Source organism: Camponotus vicinus, unplaced genomic scaffold, assembly GCF_025532165.1.
Source record: "Camponotus vicinus isolate PSW18456_S1 unplaced genomic scaffold, iyCamVici1.0 SCAF_11, whole genome shotgun sequence".
NCBI classification, from domain to species: domain Eukaryota; kingdom Metazoa; phylum Arthropoda; class Insecta; order Hymenoptera; family Formicidae; genus Camponotus; species Camponotus vicinus.
In genome coordinates this window covers 9907291-9923891 of record NW_028141947.1, presented here as the reverse complement: position 1 = coordinate 9923891, position 16601 = coordinate 9907291, and the positions used below count along the sequence as shown (strand labels likewise).

General features: G+C 36.4%; 1 protein-coding gene across 9 annotated transcripts in view; it reads left to right on the top strand.

The window, feature by feature from the left end:
• Positions 1 to 16601, top strand: part of Rbp6 (RNA-binding protein 6) — a 620420-nt gene that overhangs the window by 558796 nt on the left and 45023 nt on the right. For all 9 annotated transcript variants that reach the window (XM_083081660.1, XM_083081663.1, XM_083081657.1 and 6 more), the window contains 2 exons: positions 14939 to 15021; positions 15741 to 15825. In XM_083081660.1, coding sequence (XP_082937786.1) covers positions 14939 to 15021; positions 15741 to 15825 — 168 coding nt within the window. The remainder of the gene's footprint in view (positions 1 to 14938; positions 15022 to 15740; positions 15826 to 16601) is intronic.

Below are 16601 nucleotides of genomic sequence, written 5' to 3'. Positions count from 1 at the left end.
TACTGCGGTCGATAGTGATTATTATTGTCGGTGATCAAGCACAGGCGGACGTACCGCGATGCGCGCGCGTTAATAAATAAAGCGAATTAACTTTTATTACGCGATAGTGCAGTTTGCGAACGCTTCAGTTCGAAGGAGTATCATAAAACAGTTTCAGTTGCACTGATGTTAATTGAAATTTCTGTTAAAAGGTATTAGCTTTGCCTACTAAATACGCCTGTAATTAAATATACAGAATTGTTTAAAGGTAAATACTAAACGAATTTTCATCGCATGTAATATTAACTAGAGAGATAGAGAAAATTGAGGATATTTATTAAATTGGCTGGTGAATTTTTAAGAAGTTCTCCAAATAAGATGTTATATAAAATTAAAATTAAAATTACATAATATTATGACAAAGCTTAAATCTTACAAAGACAGTATTAACTATTATAACGAGTAGAGCGAAATGCAATTTAAAAAGTTTTAGACAATCGTCAAGCAGTATTAATTAATCGAATCAGTCAATGCATCCCGGAATTAAGAATCGCCTCCAGCTGTTCCGCGATAATACAGAATTACAGAAAAATGACAATAGACAGTTAGATGAGAGAGAAACGGAAAGAAATGGGAAAGAGGGGTGGGGGTGGGAAAGAGGCAATAGCTCGCGGCACCCGTCAACTCTGGAAGGAGCCAACAACGACGAGCATAAACCGCTATCACGGACTATAACCATCCGCGCCATAAACCTCAGCCTCAGCCCTATAACGAGAATAATGCGTGCCGCTAGAGTATCCGCCTCTATTACGTTTGAAATCCCCCATGGACTCGCCCTCATCCCTTCGTGCTGTCGTGCCCACGCGCGTTACATTTTTTTCTTTTTCGTGCCTATCCTTTCGCGCGTGTTTCATTTAGACGACATGTGTATAATAGGGGTTATCTCATTAGTCACAGATTTTTTCCAGCAATCTGGAACGGATTTCTCTTTAGCCGAAATTTAATGAGGATCTGTCATTCAGTAGTTTTTAATTTTCTATGTTACCATATGTTCGCAATCCAAGAATGTCTATTAAATTTATGCTACATATTCCTGAATCTTTTAATTATATTAATTGCAATTAATTACTATATACATCCAATTTTCTGCAGCAATGTTTACAAGCAATTATTATCGAAGCATAAAATAGCGAAGAAGAATGTTTTTCACGAAAATTAGTAACTTTACGTCAGTCTTTAATCTTTGTCGGTTATTTCATTTAGCTGTCCAACATGAAGATTCTTTCTTGTGATAAAATAAGGACAATTAATATTATGAAACAATTAATTTCTATCCAGTGGTTTGGTTAACCAGCCAGGTTAACCGTTCAGGCCATGGGAATCTTTTTGTATAAAGATTGGTAAGGTCGTTACAGAGTAATTAATTTCTTTGCATACTTTAGCTATTCATTTTAGATTGTAATAATCCTAGCCGCAAAATGTATCACGAAGAAATGTTAATCATGTTGCGGCATCGTTAAGTACAATATTTAAAGTAGATTGGAAAAGAGCGCGTGTTTATATATGTATCCTTTTTACGAAATTACAAGGAAGACTTAAGAAAGACACATAAATAAGAAGAATAAAGCGACTACCACTGCGATAATTGAACTAGGTATACTCTTCTTCTTGCTCTTCTTCACTCTGATGCTTTATACCACTACCACCCCATCTTTCTCCTTACATTTCTTTCTCTGTCTTCTAATCGAGTTATATGGGGTTGCGTTCGACTCGCCATTCGCTTGGTGAAAACTGGAAAGTTTTTCAAGACACTGCTAAGCCGTAATGTCCTGACGATAAAGTCTTGTTCGAAAGAAACGAACAGGAAACAAGATTCGACACAAAGAAAGAGAAAGAAAGAGGTAGTGTAACTTCGCGATACTGCTGGAACTCGCGCATATTGTGAGACCTTCCGCAAATCGAGGGAAAATTCGATCAAGAGGAATAAGAGAATCAATCTTGTAAAGGGAAAAACTATTTTTAAATCATAGGGGAGGGACAGAATTTCTACATTTGACTTATACTTTTAGGTATAGAATACATATCAAGTTTGATTCGTTTTTATCAAATAAAATGTTACAAAAAAAAAATTATTATTGATATTAGAAAAAACACACTAACGTATTGAAAATTTTCAAAGAATTATTTAAATTGTGTATGCGTTGCATCGAACCTAAAAATAAAGAAAGTAAATATTTTTAATGTTATTTTAATATTTTTAATATTATTGAAGCTATTTGGAAAATGCAATATCTAACTACTTTAATTTACTTTAAACTACTTTAATTAACATAAATATATTGAAGCTTGCGTTAGATATCATTTTAAAAATATATAATTATAATTTAGCCATCATTTTATTTTAATTGTTCCACGTTAAGAATTGAAAAAGATGATTTGTTTATCTTTCAAAGATAAAAAGAGCAAAAACTATAATATTTCATATTTCATTAGCGAATTATATCATAACATATATACGTTCATATCATAACATCAAGATTCTTGAGAGGAAGTATCGCGTCTGGCATAATTCGCTTTTATCCATATAGCATGAGCGTTCGAATCTTGAATTTGGCACGTGTAAACCTGACCCTGTGTCAGCCCGGAGGGATTTCGAGAAGATAGTAGAACGAGGGAATATGACTTCTGTACACCTTCGATATCGCCTTATGCCATTGTTTCCCTTCTGGACTATCATCTCTCTTCTTCCTCCTTTATCCTCTTCCGTTCATGTCGACGAGTCAGGAAATGGCTTGAACTTTCTAATGTAAAATGCAAGGCGCAATATTACCGGATAAGACCACAGTCATTCGCATCTCTTTCTCTCATCTCCTTCTTCTTTGCCTTTTCGCGCACTTTCTCCGACTCGATACGATAAAACTTGGACTGTAAATCAAAGCTCCCATACAGGGTCTGATTCTCACATATTTTATTATTTCATAATAAAACTTTGCGCAGTTTCGATACGAAGGAAAACGAGAAGGATAGGCTATAACAACGTGGCGCGGAGGCTTTACGATCTTACAAATCTGATGGGGAGATACTCTGCCGATTTTTGTCCCTATTCAGCTCCTTTATGGACACCATCTCTCGTGACGGAAAAGCGGAAAAGTTCGATGAAGCGTTCCTCCTTGGATTTTCATATGGCAGACTGAATTGAGATCATGCTGTTCTCGAGGCACCTACTATTGTGACTTCAAAATAACCTGCTTTAAAATCATTCTTTCACCTTGCAAATAGAATTATTAATAGAATATAGAATACATGAAAAAAATGATGTATAAAAAGAATGAATTATTTTATAATAAAAATAGAATAGTTTAAAATTATAACCATTCACATAGAAATTCTTTAAGAATTTATAAAAATAAAAGATAAACTTTTCTAACAATATGCGTTTTAAGAGAATTTAAAAATAATTATTACGCAACGAAATGTTTTATTATTAATAAAGAAAATTAATTTCTTATGTTAATTTTCTATGTCTCAAAATTGTCAAGCTCTTCTCAGATGTAACATAATCTTAACATAATCTTATTTACTGCGCCTGATTCTTTTAAACTCCATACGACCAAGTATAATATGTAATGCGTATATATACATATATACCTGTCGACGCGTCTGTAAATTCGCAGGCGGATCAGCGCGGGCGGTGGTAATTGCAGCGTAAACATTTTCCCAGACGCTGATTGCGAGACTCATTATTTCGGCGAGGGTACGAATCGAGAATCGCGCTCGACATTCGACGACTCTAAGACACCGCCGACGAGCCATTCCACCGGCCTTGATTAAGGCGAGGGGATGCTCTCATTATTGCTCATAATCAAGACGCTACAATAAGGAGAGGCCACCGAGCGGGAAGATGTTCCGCCACGACAGCATCCGCGCCCCTATTTCTCATCTGCCAGACGTAAAGACTCGATCCTTTTATGACAACTATAGCTGCCTCGACGCGGATTTTGCCGTCTAAGAAATGAATACGAAAATAAACGGGACATTCTATGATTAAGGAGTTGGCGGTTCATTCGTAAAACTAGCTCCTTCATTTCCCTTCGACTGTATTGAACGTCGAAAATGCAACATATTCGAAGAATACGAAGCGCCATCAGAATTGTGCGCCGAAATTTCGCATTTATTTCGTATTCAAAATATCCGTATTCATTCTGCATGCGAACTGATTCATTTATCCGTACTGCTGTAATGAAATTTATATTCTGTTTTTAGCATTTAACTAGGTATCGCCGTATCAAATTTTTAGAAAAACGAAAGCATTATATCGAAAGCCAGCAAATATCTGTTATATTTTTCCTTCAACCATATCGGGAATGATTCCGCGATATTTTCTGAAATTTACATCTTATTTGCATCTTTAATGCTGTTATCCGACTGCATCTGATTCTCTGTGAAAAGATGATAGCAAGATTTGGATGATTTATAGACGAAAATAACAACGCTGAAATGAAACTATTATTTGTTTTAAATATATATTTCTGTAAGTAAATTTCATATTTTTCTCAATTTTTAATTAATAACTAATACGTATAACACAGAAACATTGTGTATGTATTCTATATTATTCTATATGCAATATGTTTTCCATATTAGTTGGAAATCAATTTTCTAATTTTTTTCACATATAAAATAAATAATAATTTAATTATTTGCCATTTTTTAATCATCGTAACATTACAATGAATTTTTACTAAATTTTAATTTTCGTATATGTGATGATCTTTATAGAATACAATGATTGTATTCTATAAAGATTGCACAACAATAGTATTCGCGATAAGCGGCAAATATATCTTTAGTATCCTCAGAAAAGATTGCCGAAGACGATATAGAAGATGTCGTTACGCATCAAGTTCTCAAAGCTATACGAGGGTGCGTTTCACGTCGTTGGCATTTCTTAGCGAGGGCAGGCGATAATAAATCGCCACAATTTCGCGGGAAGGAACCCGCGGTGCGACTTACATACGAAATGGTGCTCTACTTTCCTTTCTAGGCACCTGACAAATACGATACGTAGGTCGAGCTTTTCGAGTACGACCCGGATACCGGGAGAAAGTACGAGAGATGCGGGAAGCAGAACGGCGAAAGGGCGAAGAGACTCTGTCTCTCTCTTCCCATCGTCCGACAAATGAAGGCCGAAATGCTCGTCGGATGATGGGTGCTCCTAATAGAGAAGGATTCCGTTCAATTATGTCTTATGGCGCCATTCCACCAGCAATTCGCCGCGATTTTCAATGGCCAATAAGATTCTTCCAAGAGAGAATAAAAGATAGCTTTAAAATAGGGATGAAAGGTGGAAAATGCGTAGAATGGAATGAAATTTGTATGGGCAATTTAATCCGACTCGCGTGCTAAATTTCAAACGGGGAAATCATAGACAGTACATTATGCAGTTTCAGTCGTAGATACAAATTATGCGACTACACAATGATATCAACTAAGAGATGATATAGCATCGATAATATTAATTAATACAGTACGAATCGTTTAGTTTGAAAATGATTTCAATTATTTTTTGCGGTATTATCATGCGAAAATATAACACTACGTTAATATATATCGTTCAATTTTTATCTTTCTCTGATAAAAATCCTCACTAAAGAAATTAAAATCATCTTGTTATTTCTTGTAATTTCGACTTTGAATCTGCCACAGTCTCTTGAGATTATTTACTACATTCCAGCGGAGCCTTCAACTTAATTTTCCGACAGTTCTCCAAGCTCAAAAATGACGCGCATAGAGGACGAATTTTCAACTTCTACAGTGTGTCATGGAAATTCACAAGTTCTTTCTACCGCCTGGTTTGATCATCGGTAAAGAGATATCAGAGTTTCGTGGTTTAGTGAACGTATGCATAAAGCAGCCCAGCTCGGAGAGAGAAGCACAGTTTCGTCTAATCTTCCTGCATCTCGCTTCTCTTTCTTGGTCTCTTTCCCTTTATCCCGCTCTCTCTCTCTTCATCGCGCGTGCGCTTTCAACCTCTCACCCTCTTTGCCTCTGCTTCTTGACGACTTAAGCACCTCAATTTGGTACATTCGCTTAATCCCCTTCCCAAAGGACTCGAAGAGGGGTAACAAAGTAAGGGAAGATGGCGGGAAGATAGAACGAGGCCGACGTCTGACGCCAGCACAGCTGCGTGCTAAGCAAAATGCGAGATGCGGTAAAGTGCAGTTTGCAGTTCCGTTCGTCCCCGATGAAGCCTGTCAGCCAACGACGCGCAAAAAGCGGCTGACTCACATCTAAGAAACTTACATCTAATTAACAGTGATTAATTAACGTGCTACGCTCCGCGTTTCTGCCATCGTTCTGTTCAGTAAGATATCATTGTGCTTCTCGTATGTCAGACATTACCGTACTTTGCGACTTTCTTATAATCACTGTGACGTTGTAGAAATTCTTTTTTATCTTGACGCGATTTTGACAGATGAGAGAAGATGATTTAAAAGTCACAAAATATTTTTTGAAATCTTTATAATAAGAAATAAAGCGAAAAAATCGAAAGCAAACTTTTTATTTAAAAAATTAAAAAAATTAAAGATAAAAATTAAGGACTCCTTGAATAATTTATTCTATTTTTTTATTTTCAAAATATGATTTCTAATTAATTAATATTTTAATTTCAATCCACGAAATTTCAAGAAGCATTTATGTTCTATGATGCTTAATCACACGTATAGTAAATCATTATATAATCATTCATAAAAGAATGTAGAAATAATTTTTCACAATACGTGATAAAGGAGAGCATATTTAAACATAGTAGAAATTATTAACTACGTCAACATGTAGTAAATGCAGACGAGGCATCTCTCTCCTATGTCTTTTTACTCCGACAACCTACGGTTATATAGGCACTTACTCGCGACATCTCCGAAAATTTATGGCGACATAACTCCACGAGAGACGGCCACACAAACGCGAAACAAAAACGTATTTCGAATGTTTTGTTTGACGTACAGATCTGTAATCTATGCCTGTTATCATTCACGCACGCGCGTACATTAATGTATTGACTTTGGCAGATTCTTAGCAGCATCACTGCGTTTTATGACGATATAAATAATAAACGTACTTTGTAAACTATTATATATTGTGAGATTTTATGTATAGAAAGAAGAATCAATTTTGTTAGTATATAAGTAAAAGATTTCATAACTTCAAAAATATATATTTCGTTGAATTTGGGAAGAGTTGACTTTTCCTTTAAAAATATTTAAACCAAGCCATAATATTAAAATTATGTATATATGTAATTATAATATAGTTAACATTAAAGATTAAAAAGATTAAGAAAAATAGCGAATCGTATGTGCTGCAGATATAATGTGTAAATAAAAATAACAAAATGTTATTTTTCAATTAAGTTTAAGTAAGTTTTGTTGAAAAAAAGAAATAAATAATGTAGATATTTAATTACGAATATAATGGTAAGGATTAAGAAATTTCATTTTTATTTTTCTTGATAAAAGAGCAAATAAACTCTCCAAATTCGCTAGTTTTTAATTTTTAATTAAGAGAAAGTACGTCAATATACTTTATATGTAGAAACAGCAACATATATATACAGAACAAATATCTTTCGGGACACTTTGTACATAGAATATCTCGGAATATGTATTTCTAATGCATGCTCGTATTCCCACAATGTAGGGATGTCATATGAAATGTGTGTGATAATACCCGTCTGTGAATAATTCAGGGATTAATAACGACGAATACCCAGGTGGCTCAAATGCGGCAGGACTGTAGCGCTGATCGATGCCAAGGAGTAACGGATCGGTGTAGCTATATTCGAGTTTTAGGGCGGCTATTAGAAAGTGATGGCTTGCCAAGAGAGTTCGGACGCCTCGAAACCGCAGCTTCGCGGTTGGCACGGTAAATCAACAAGTTGATATCCGTTACTCGGCCCAACTGAGACCACATCAGAGAATGAGAAAAGCAGAGAGACATAGAGACGGAGACAAAAAGGTAGGAGGAGGGAGGAGGCAGAGAAGAGAAAGAGAGAGACGGAAAATAAGAGAGAAAGAGAGATAGAAAGAGAGAGGGGTAGAGAATTTGAAACGTTAGATACAATGATTATACCAAACGATAAAACTGTCTTCAAAGTGCATAATCTAGTACATAAACCCGTTCAATATTGCAAACACGTTAACTCTCAAGACGCATCCGGTGGCGCGATTTCCTACAGAGAGTGTCTGCGAAATATAAATATTATATAACTTAGAATCGCAACGTCGAAAAAGCGTTATCCGTTGGGAGCAAACTTACTCTAGCAAATTTCACAAGCAGCTCGGAATTGTTAATAAACTTGGAGACGTTGATGTCTCGGGGGATTCTCTCATGACGCGATAAGATATTTTAAATTATATAGGCCGCGCGCACGCCTATACATACACGCTTGGAAAACTGATACTTAATAATTTCCTTGCTGAATTCGAAGTTATGTGATTATATTAAAACATTTTTTTGGAAGAATGTTTTTATAAATTTTATTAATTGCAAGTTTTAATATATATTTAACGTAATATTTACAACGAAAATTATGTCAACTTTTTATTTTTTGAATCATACATTATTATTTACATCTGTAGTAATATGATATTTTAAATCATTATATATATGTACATATATATGTATGTTCGTATGTAGATGTGTTATGTGTATATATACATGTATATTTACACTTAAAAATTTTGAAGTTTTTTTAAAGACTTTTAAAAAATTATAATTATGAGATGATTGAGAAAATAATTTTTCCAGACTTTTTCGAGATTTATTTACATATTTATTATTTTTAATCTTGCACTTTGAAAAAAAATAGAAGACAATTTTGTGTAGCAATTTGCATTCTAGTAAATCAGTAACAAACGTACTTTTAAAATAGTAGCAATCAAGCATTTACAGCCAGCTTTATATCCCTCATTCAACAATCATTACGAATGAAAAGGTCGCGTGAGAAACTGAGGAGTGGCAGATATTTAAAGTTTGTCGTGGAGGAACTTTAGGAACAGTCATCGGTATAACAGTCAATAAGGGGAGAGTCTATAGACTGTGTACAGCCTGTACGTGATAACATATTAATCGGTTATAAAGGAGTACGTCCGTAATGAAAGTGTGGTAACTTGAGTCTATGACTAGTATTAATGCGTGGTGCAGACATTTACCAGCCAACTTTCTGTCTAAAACAGGTTTGGATCGATCAGTAATAATCGTTATTGCTAAGTCCCCTCTCTTTAGGAAAGACTTAAAAGTCTCATATTCGATGACAGTCAAAAACTTCATCTTTTATTACTTTTATTATTTTCTCAATTCTGAATTGAATTTTATTAATTATTATTTTATTAATTATTATTAATTATTATTTTATTAATTCTGAATTAAATTTACTAAATTAAAAATTAAAAAAAATTATACTGGAATTATATTATACTATTGTAGGAATTATATTATACTATTGCGTAGAATAAAAGGGACGCAATGAACGAGTTATTCGCAATACACATGAAATTGTTTTTGAAAAGCAATACATATTTGAAAACAAAATTTAACAATATTGTTTTATTCTATGTTTATTATATTTGGAATTTTTTTTGGAATTAGAATCTTAACAATATATATATATATATATATATATATATATATATATATATATATATATATTTGAATCATAATATATAATATTTGAATCATAATAATACAGTTCTTTAAAAATATATGATATGTCCTATATTCTATCATTCTTAAAACTTCAATTCAATTCTCGATCTCGAGAGTGACGGAATGAGCGAGTACGCGATCGATTTATCGTAGAAATGCGGAGAGTACTGATACAAGTACTGATAAGAATACTTATACGTTAAAGGAAGTGAATCGATTGATAAGGCGATCCGTGGCAATCGCGACGTGAAATCACGACTTGGGCGACGAATCGCACGAGAAATCGCTCTTCGAGAGCTGAAATGGTTATCTAGGCGCGTTGATCGCTGTTTCGGAAACTTAGATTATGGTCGTCTCGGAGAAAGCGATTAGGTTCATGGTACGCTGGGGCGCAAATTGGTTCTTGGGTGGTTTGCTTGATTTATTGCTGTTTCAATCGACAACCGTATCGCTACGTAATATACAGCTAATTACACAGTAAGGCGCTAGCTGATAACTACCTTTGTTGCTTCGAGCTTGGTATCGGTATCGATATCGAGGAGATAACGCACACGATATCCAGTATTGCTGTTATGAGGGTGCTTGACGATTGATTACGTACATAAATTTTGTATTCGCGGAACTTTTATGGTAGAATTAATAAGCGATACAAAGGAAAACCTATAATCGTCTTTATTACTTCGAGACTTAGAATATTACTACCTCAAAGAGAAATGATTGAGGTCATGGCAAAATGAGAAGATTGAAATTAATTCCAACATTCTTGTATTCCGTCGTTTTGCCATTTAAAACTAATGATTATACTGTGCGTACTGCAATATCTGTATAATCGATAATCGAGAATAATGATGTATCTATAATAATGATAGCCTTCGATGTGAATTGAGATCACGGCTGACTAACTAGCGATTCAGAATGGAACATTTAAGGAAATGAGGGATTTGATACATATTTAGTAATGGATATTGAGGGCAATTATTATTAATGATTGCTAAAATGACGTTACATATATATATGTCAGTCCATGAAATCATGTCATTTTTGCTCAATTATCGACAATTTACTGCATTCTCTACAGGACAAATATAATTGATTATCTGATAATAAATAGGAAGAAAGACATCTGTCATCAGAATTTAATTATAATAAATATGTCATAATAAATAAGATAATTTTAGGCAGAAAATTGAATAATAATCCTATGAATAATTACAAGTAGTAAATTATGTTACGACGATAAAGAAAATTAATTACATAAATCTTAAATAATACGTAACAATATTAGAGTCATTTAAAAGAATCATTGCCTTTATAAATTGATATTATTCGTAAAATGGATCATCAAAATTTGATTAAAAATCAAATGATATTATTAGTTCGAATATAATTACAACGTAATACGTGTACAATCAATGAATTACTTATATGATTTGCGGTATAATGATATACGCCAGATTTGAAATAATCCGTTTCATAACACATTAGATGCAACTATATATTATTAATCGGCTTGATGCTCGATTATTTATGAATTGATTGTAGTTCAACGATATTATAAATCAAAATAACCGTAATAAATAATATTATGAAGCATAGTTAAGAAAAATGAGACTGCTGTCAAAAAAAAACTAATTACAAGACTTTTTAGCGTTATAGTAGCGTGCAGAATTTCAACCAAAAAGAAGGTGCAATGGAAATGAGCTTTACAAAGTGTTAAATCGATGTAGAAATAACGTTATCGTTATCATCGGTGTTCCTCGTAAAACGAACCATCAAAATTCAACGACATTAAAAATAAAATAGTCGCTTCGTTTCCTAGCAGCTCTTTCGGTATCGATCACCGAGATTCCACATCGTAAATACGTCGCGGGAAACAAACAAAAGTTCGCACAAGTTTTATGTGCTGACGGGGGCGAAGATGGAGAGGGTGAGACCAGGGGGAGAAGACGGAAAGAGCGCGGAGGTCTAACTCCTCGTATCCATTTACAAGTTTTAAATCGTTCCGCTGGCGTGCCTTTTGAAAGAAACCTTTTACCTTTATTCTCAATGCACGATAAAATTCTGAAACGCGCGTTCGCCGGCCGCGCGGCTTTTAAACGTTAACACGCGCTTGCTTGGTACAATGGCGGCGGGGTCGCATTATACTCGAGAATCGGAGGGAGAACAAGTGATATAGGAAGAAACAAGGGTCGACGAGTGGTGACGAAGGGGTGAAGAAGAGTGCCGGGCTACTAAGTGGAAAGAAGACGGCGGAGAGAACAGAACTGCTGTTCCTCCTCACCGTCGTCGTCGTCGTCGTCGTCGTCGTCGTCATCGTCGTCGTCGTCGTCGTCGTCGTCGTCGTCGTCGTCGTCGTCGTCGTCGCTGTTTGCTACTTCGATTTCTTTGTATAAAACAGAATAGAGCTGCATCAACAAGGATAAAAATTTTATTTCGTATAATGCATATTTATTCGTATATTGATGGTACAATTTTTATACCACTGTTCTACATATTGCTCTATCTAATAAATATCTTAATAGATCTTAAAGATCTTAATAGATGTCTTTATATAACACGGAGAGGAGATACTTTTTTCTTCACGAAATGTCTTCCTATGTATATTTCATCGAAATCAATTATCGATAAATGCTGTGAGAATTATTAATTATCTAATTTAAGTTGGACGATTTAATTTGATATAGTAATGACACCAATTCATGATAATGAGAGATATATGTCAGCTTTCGCTTCATCGATCCGATATGTATTTAAGTGAATGTTCGCGAAATCATAAATAATCGTTTTTGCCATAATCGCTCCGTTCGACTATTTGTACGGCTTTTATGAAACCGTAAGATATTCCCGTTTAATTTGCATCCTCGTTGAACGAGGAAAGGATACGCTGTAACCTCGCGACCTGACAGGTCGCGACGATAATTCCATGCCATTGGAACAGCTTATGGATCATTTAAGGGGCTCTCGAAGGTCAAGAGGACGGGAATGGACGAGGGATTCAAGGTTTTTTTTTTTATTGAAATGAGCGCATCTGCGGCGACCAGCAATGGCTCGGCCAGCTGAGCACGCATTTTTTTCCTCGCCTCGTTCAACTCCACAGCGTCTGGTCGATCGCTGAGAGCGGTTACATCCCTCTGTATGTCGACCACGGTGCGAAAATGGAGCTTTGCGGGAAGGCCACGAGGTCCGGTTACGGAGATAAATTTCCTTATGAAAATTCGAATTCGATCGGGGAAGAGATGCCCCGCTATTCGCAATTTATTGGGGCTTTTGTGAATCGCTGACCGTGCTCTTACATGCCTCTCGGTCATTCTTTGTCGTTTTCAGCGCCGTAAAAGAAACGCGCCTTAAAGATGACAAATATTTTATCCTTGCAACGATTAAAGATTTAATTTTGTTGGAAATACTTTAAAATATTATTCACTAAAATATCTCTCGAGAAGTAATCTTTCCCTCGTAGAAATTATAATTCTCGATTCTGTTCTAAAGGAATGCGACTTCTTGATACCTCGTGTAATATCGCTTGAAAAGATAAACGCTATCAAGGAGTGTCAATGGTAGTCCACGATGCCACACTACACTCGTAAGGGAGAGAACAGTCAAAGTGATGGAAGCAGTGGGCCGCGAAGCAGAGTAGTTAAATGTTACCGGTGTCAGGACATGGCCTTTGTGTTAGGGGAGTGCTTGGGCTCCGTGGAGTTAGCTAGACTGGCAGAGTACTATAAATTACATAAATGAAGTAAGCCCCTTCCGCGCTCAAACGGACGTCTTGCCAAGTTTATAACTTAATCACTCGTGCTACCTCGTAGCAAGAGGAGAAGCTTAGGTGGATGAGAGGATGCGAGAGACGCAACGAAACGGCTCGAGACGAGAGCGGGAATGTCGGAGACAGATAGCGTGAAGGATGTAAGAGAGAAAGAATCCGGCGAAGAACAAGCCGGACGATTAATGGTGTCAGCGTTGAATAATTGAATATGTCGCGCACATATTGTTTCAACACGTTTTCAGCAAGTTTTTTTTCTCCGCGACCTGCTTGTTTTAAAGCAAGATGTATAAATAAAGATACATTATCTCTCTCTTAAATCAATAATTATTTTCTCAATTATTTAATTATTAATTTTATTAATTTCGATCAATTATCATGATTAAACTTCTAATTTAAATAATCTAATTTAAATATATCCTAATTAAATTTCTAATAAATATCAACGGTTTTTAAGTATTTACGTGAACTGTATAAAAATATATATTTTCTTTTCTTACTTTCTTTATCTTATTATTTCTTATGTTTATTATTTGCTAAATATTTAAAGATATACATATTTGAAAATTTCATCAAGCACTATAATGTTTTCTCTCTAAACTCACGATGGGAGATAACTTTTGAAAATGTTAGGAAAAATATGATTAATTATATGGAAATTAATTATCTCGATACTCTTTGACGTATCTTTATGGAAATGAATTAAAATCATGCATTGCTGACTTTTATTTTTCCCGAATGACTATTGGGTGCTTTTTATTATGAAACATCTATCTTTAGCAATTGCTTCAATACGAAAATACTAAACTCGCTAACTCCTTATCTTAAGCAACATCGTGCGTTGAATTCGTCTAACTCGCGCTCGCCGGATATCTCGAGTCTGAATTACTAGCCAAGAGAGAAGCGCCGGCGCGAGGAAAGAGCGAGATTAAAATCGCCCGGAGAGCAATGCAAAGTTTTTAATAACCCTTGATGCTTGATTAAGTTACGGCTCTCTCTTCGCCGGCTCGCTGTCTCTCCTTCCCGCTGTTCGTCTTGAGCTACGGAGATAAATTTCGCGGAGATTTCGCTTAGACCGCGTTCGAGCGGTACGAGGGAAGAAGCGAGGCTCGTTTGCTCCGTCAGCTAAATTAATGGAAATCTGGATGGTTTCTTATTTCCGCGAATATGCAGGAGAAACTTGCGGAGAGCTTGCATTCTCGCCAATACCGCTTACTCCAATTCAAAATTATGTAGATATATTTATTAATGCGGATTGAGATCCGGTTGAATGTCGAGTACCTTTTTACTTATAATATATGATAAATATAATTTGACTTTTTTATAATTTAATCCGCCATGTATTGATACATGGCACAATAATATTAAAAAATACTCATGATAGAAAATTAAATTAGCAAACACATTTTTATTATATATTTAAGTATTTTATATTCTAAGTCTAATAAAAGCCTTATTAACATTTAATAAGATCTTGTGTGTTTTTTCCAGGCTTTGGATTCGTCACATTTCAAAGCGAGGATGTTGTCGACAAAGTCTGTGAGATCCATTTCCATGAAATCAACAACAAAATGGTAAGTCGCCAGGCAAAAAAATTTGTAAAATTAAGAATGTTCCTTTTATTTGTAAGTATTCGCAGAGGTCGCATCAAAAGATATTTGCTCCTTGCAGATGCAACATTAAGCAGAATTAATTTTCTATATAATCATCTTTCCGTTATATACATTTGATACACATGTGGAATATGCAAAAGTACATACAAAAGTAGTTATGTAAAAGATTACGTAAAAGATGTGGAAGAGCTGGATTCTCTAGTAAGAGAAATCTCTGTTTACATTCTATTACAACGAAAAGCTCTCTCACGCGTCGGTTAAATATTTTCTTGATGCCGCTTTGTAACAACCCCAAAGTAAACTCGCATCCAATTCAAAGCCTCTTCCAATTTTTCTTATTCTCAACAATTACTTATTTTTCTACGAAATTTTTAGCAAGACTACTTTTAGTACTAGCAAGAGCCAACAATTATCCGATAAATTAACGGAAGAAATCTTTCCAAATACGAATAAAATATCTATTGTAATTTCTCTTTCAATTTACTACCAAGGATAATTTACCATAATGAACGACACACGCACACAAGTTTAGAACTCTAACGATTCCGATAAACAATAACGAAACACCTTCCGAGATCTATCTCAATCATCTTCCTTGCCGAACCTCGTTCGAAGGCGATCGGACGCTTCACCCTTCTCTCCGTCTCCTCACCTCACCTGTCTCTATCTGACATTTCAAGGTCGAGTGCAAGAAGGCACAACCGAAGGAAGTGATGCTCCCAGCGAATCTGGCCAAGACGCGAGCGGCCAGCAGAGGCGCATACGGTGAGTTGGTGATGGTCGCGACACCCACCCCCGCCACCTATCGCTACGCGCCGTACCCCCTGCCGACGGCGGCCGCCGCCGCTGCCCACGCGGCCGCGGCGGCCACCGCCGGACCCCCTCACCACCACTTGCTGGCTCCGATAGTCGCTACCGCTGCACCGAGCGCGGCCGCTACCTACCAATATGCGGCCAACGCGGCCGCACCTTCGGCCGCCGCGGCAGCCACCACCGCGGCGGCGGTCTACGATGTGAAGCGCGCGATCGCGGCCGCGGCCGCGGCCGCGGCGGCGGCCTCTTACCGTCCGCATCCGGTCGCGGCCGCGTCCCGCGCCGCCGCGCTCACCTACTCCATGAGCGATCTGCTCGGCGTGCAGGGCCTCGACATGGGCGCCGTTTACCACCCGATACCGACCATCGGCCTATGACCTACGATACTCACGCCCCTCTCGCGACCGCAATAAATCGCCGCGCGATTTCCCGGGGGCTCGTGCTTGCGCGTTCGACCCTTGTTTTTCGTTTCAGTCGGTCGGTTTTAGTCAGTTTTCCTTTCTACGTTTCTTATTCTCGACAGCAAAGTTTCTCTCGGTCTCGTTGTAGCATGGATAAGTCGTAAAGATAAGTTTAATGATCCGCGCGTGTCAAAAAATGATGTAGTCATGTAATTTCAAAATGCAAACGCGATACTCTCTCTAATTTTGTTCGGAGATTGTATTTTGATATGTGCCAAAATAATTAGATTCGTCAGATAAATCGCATAAAAATTACGCAGTTCGAAG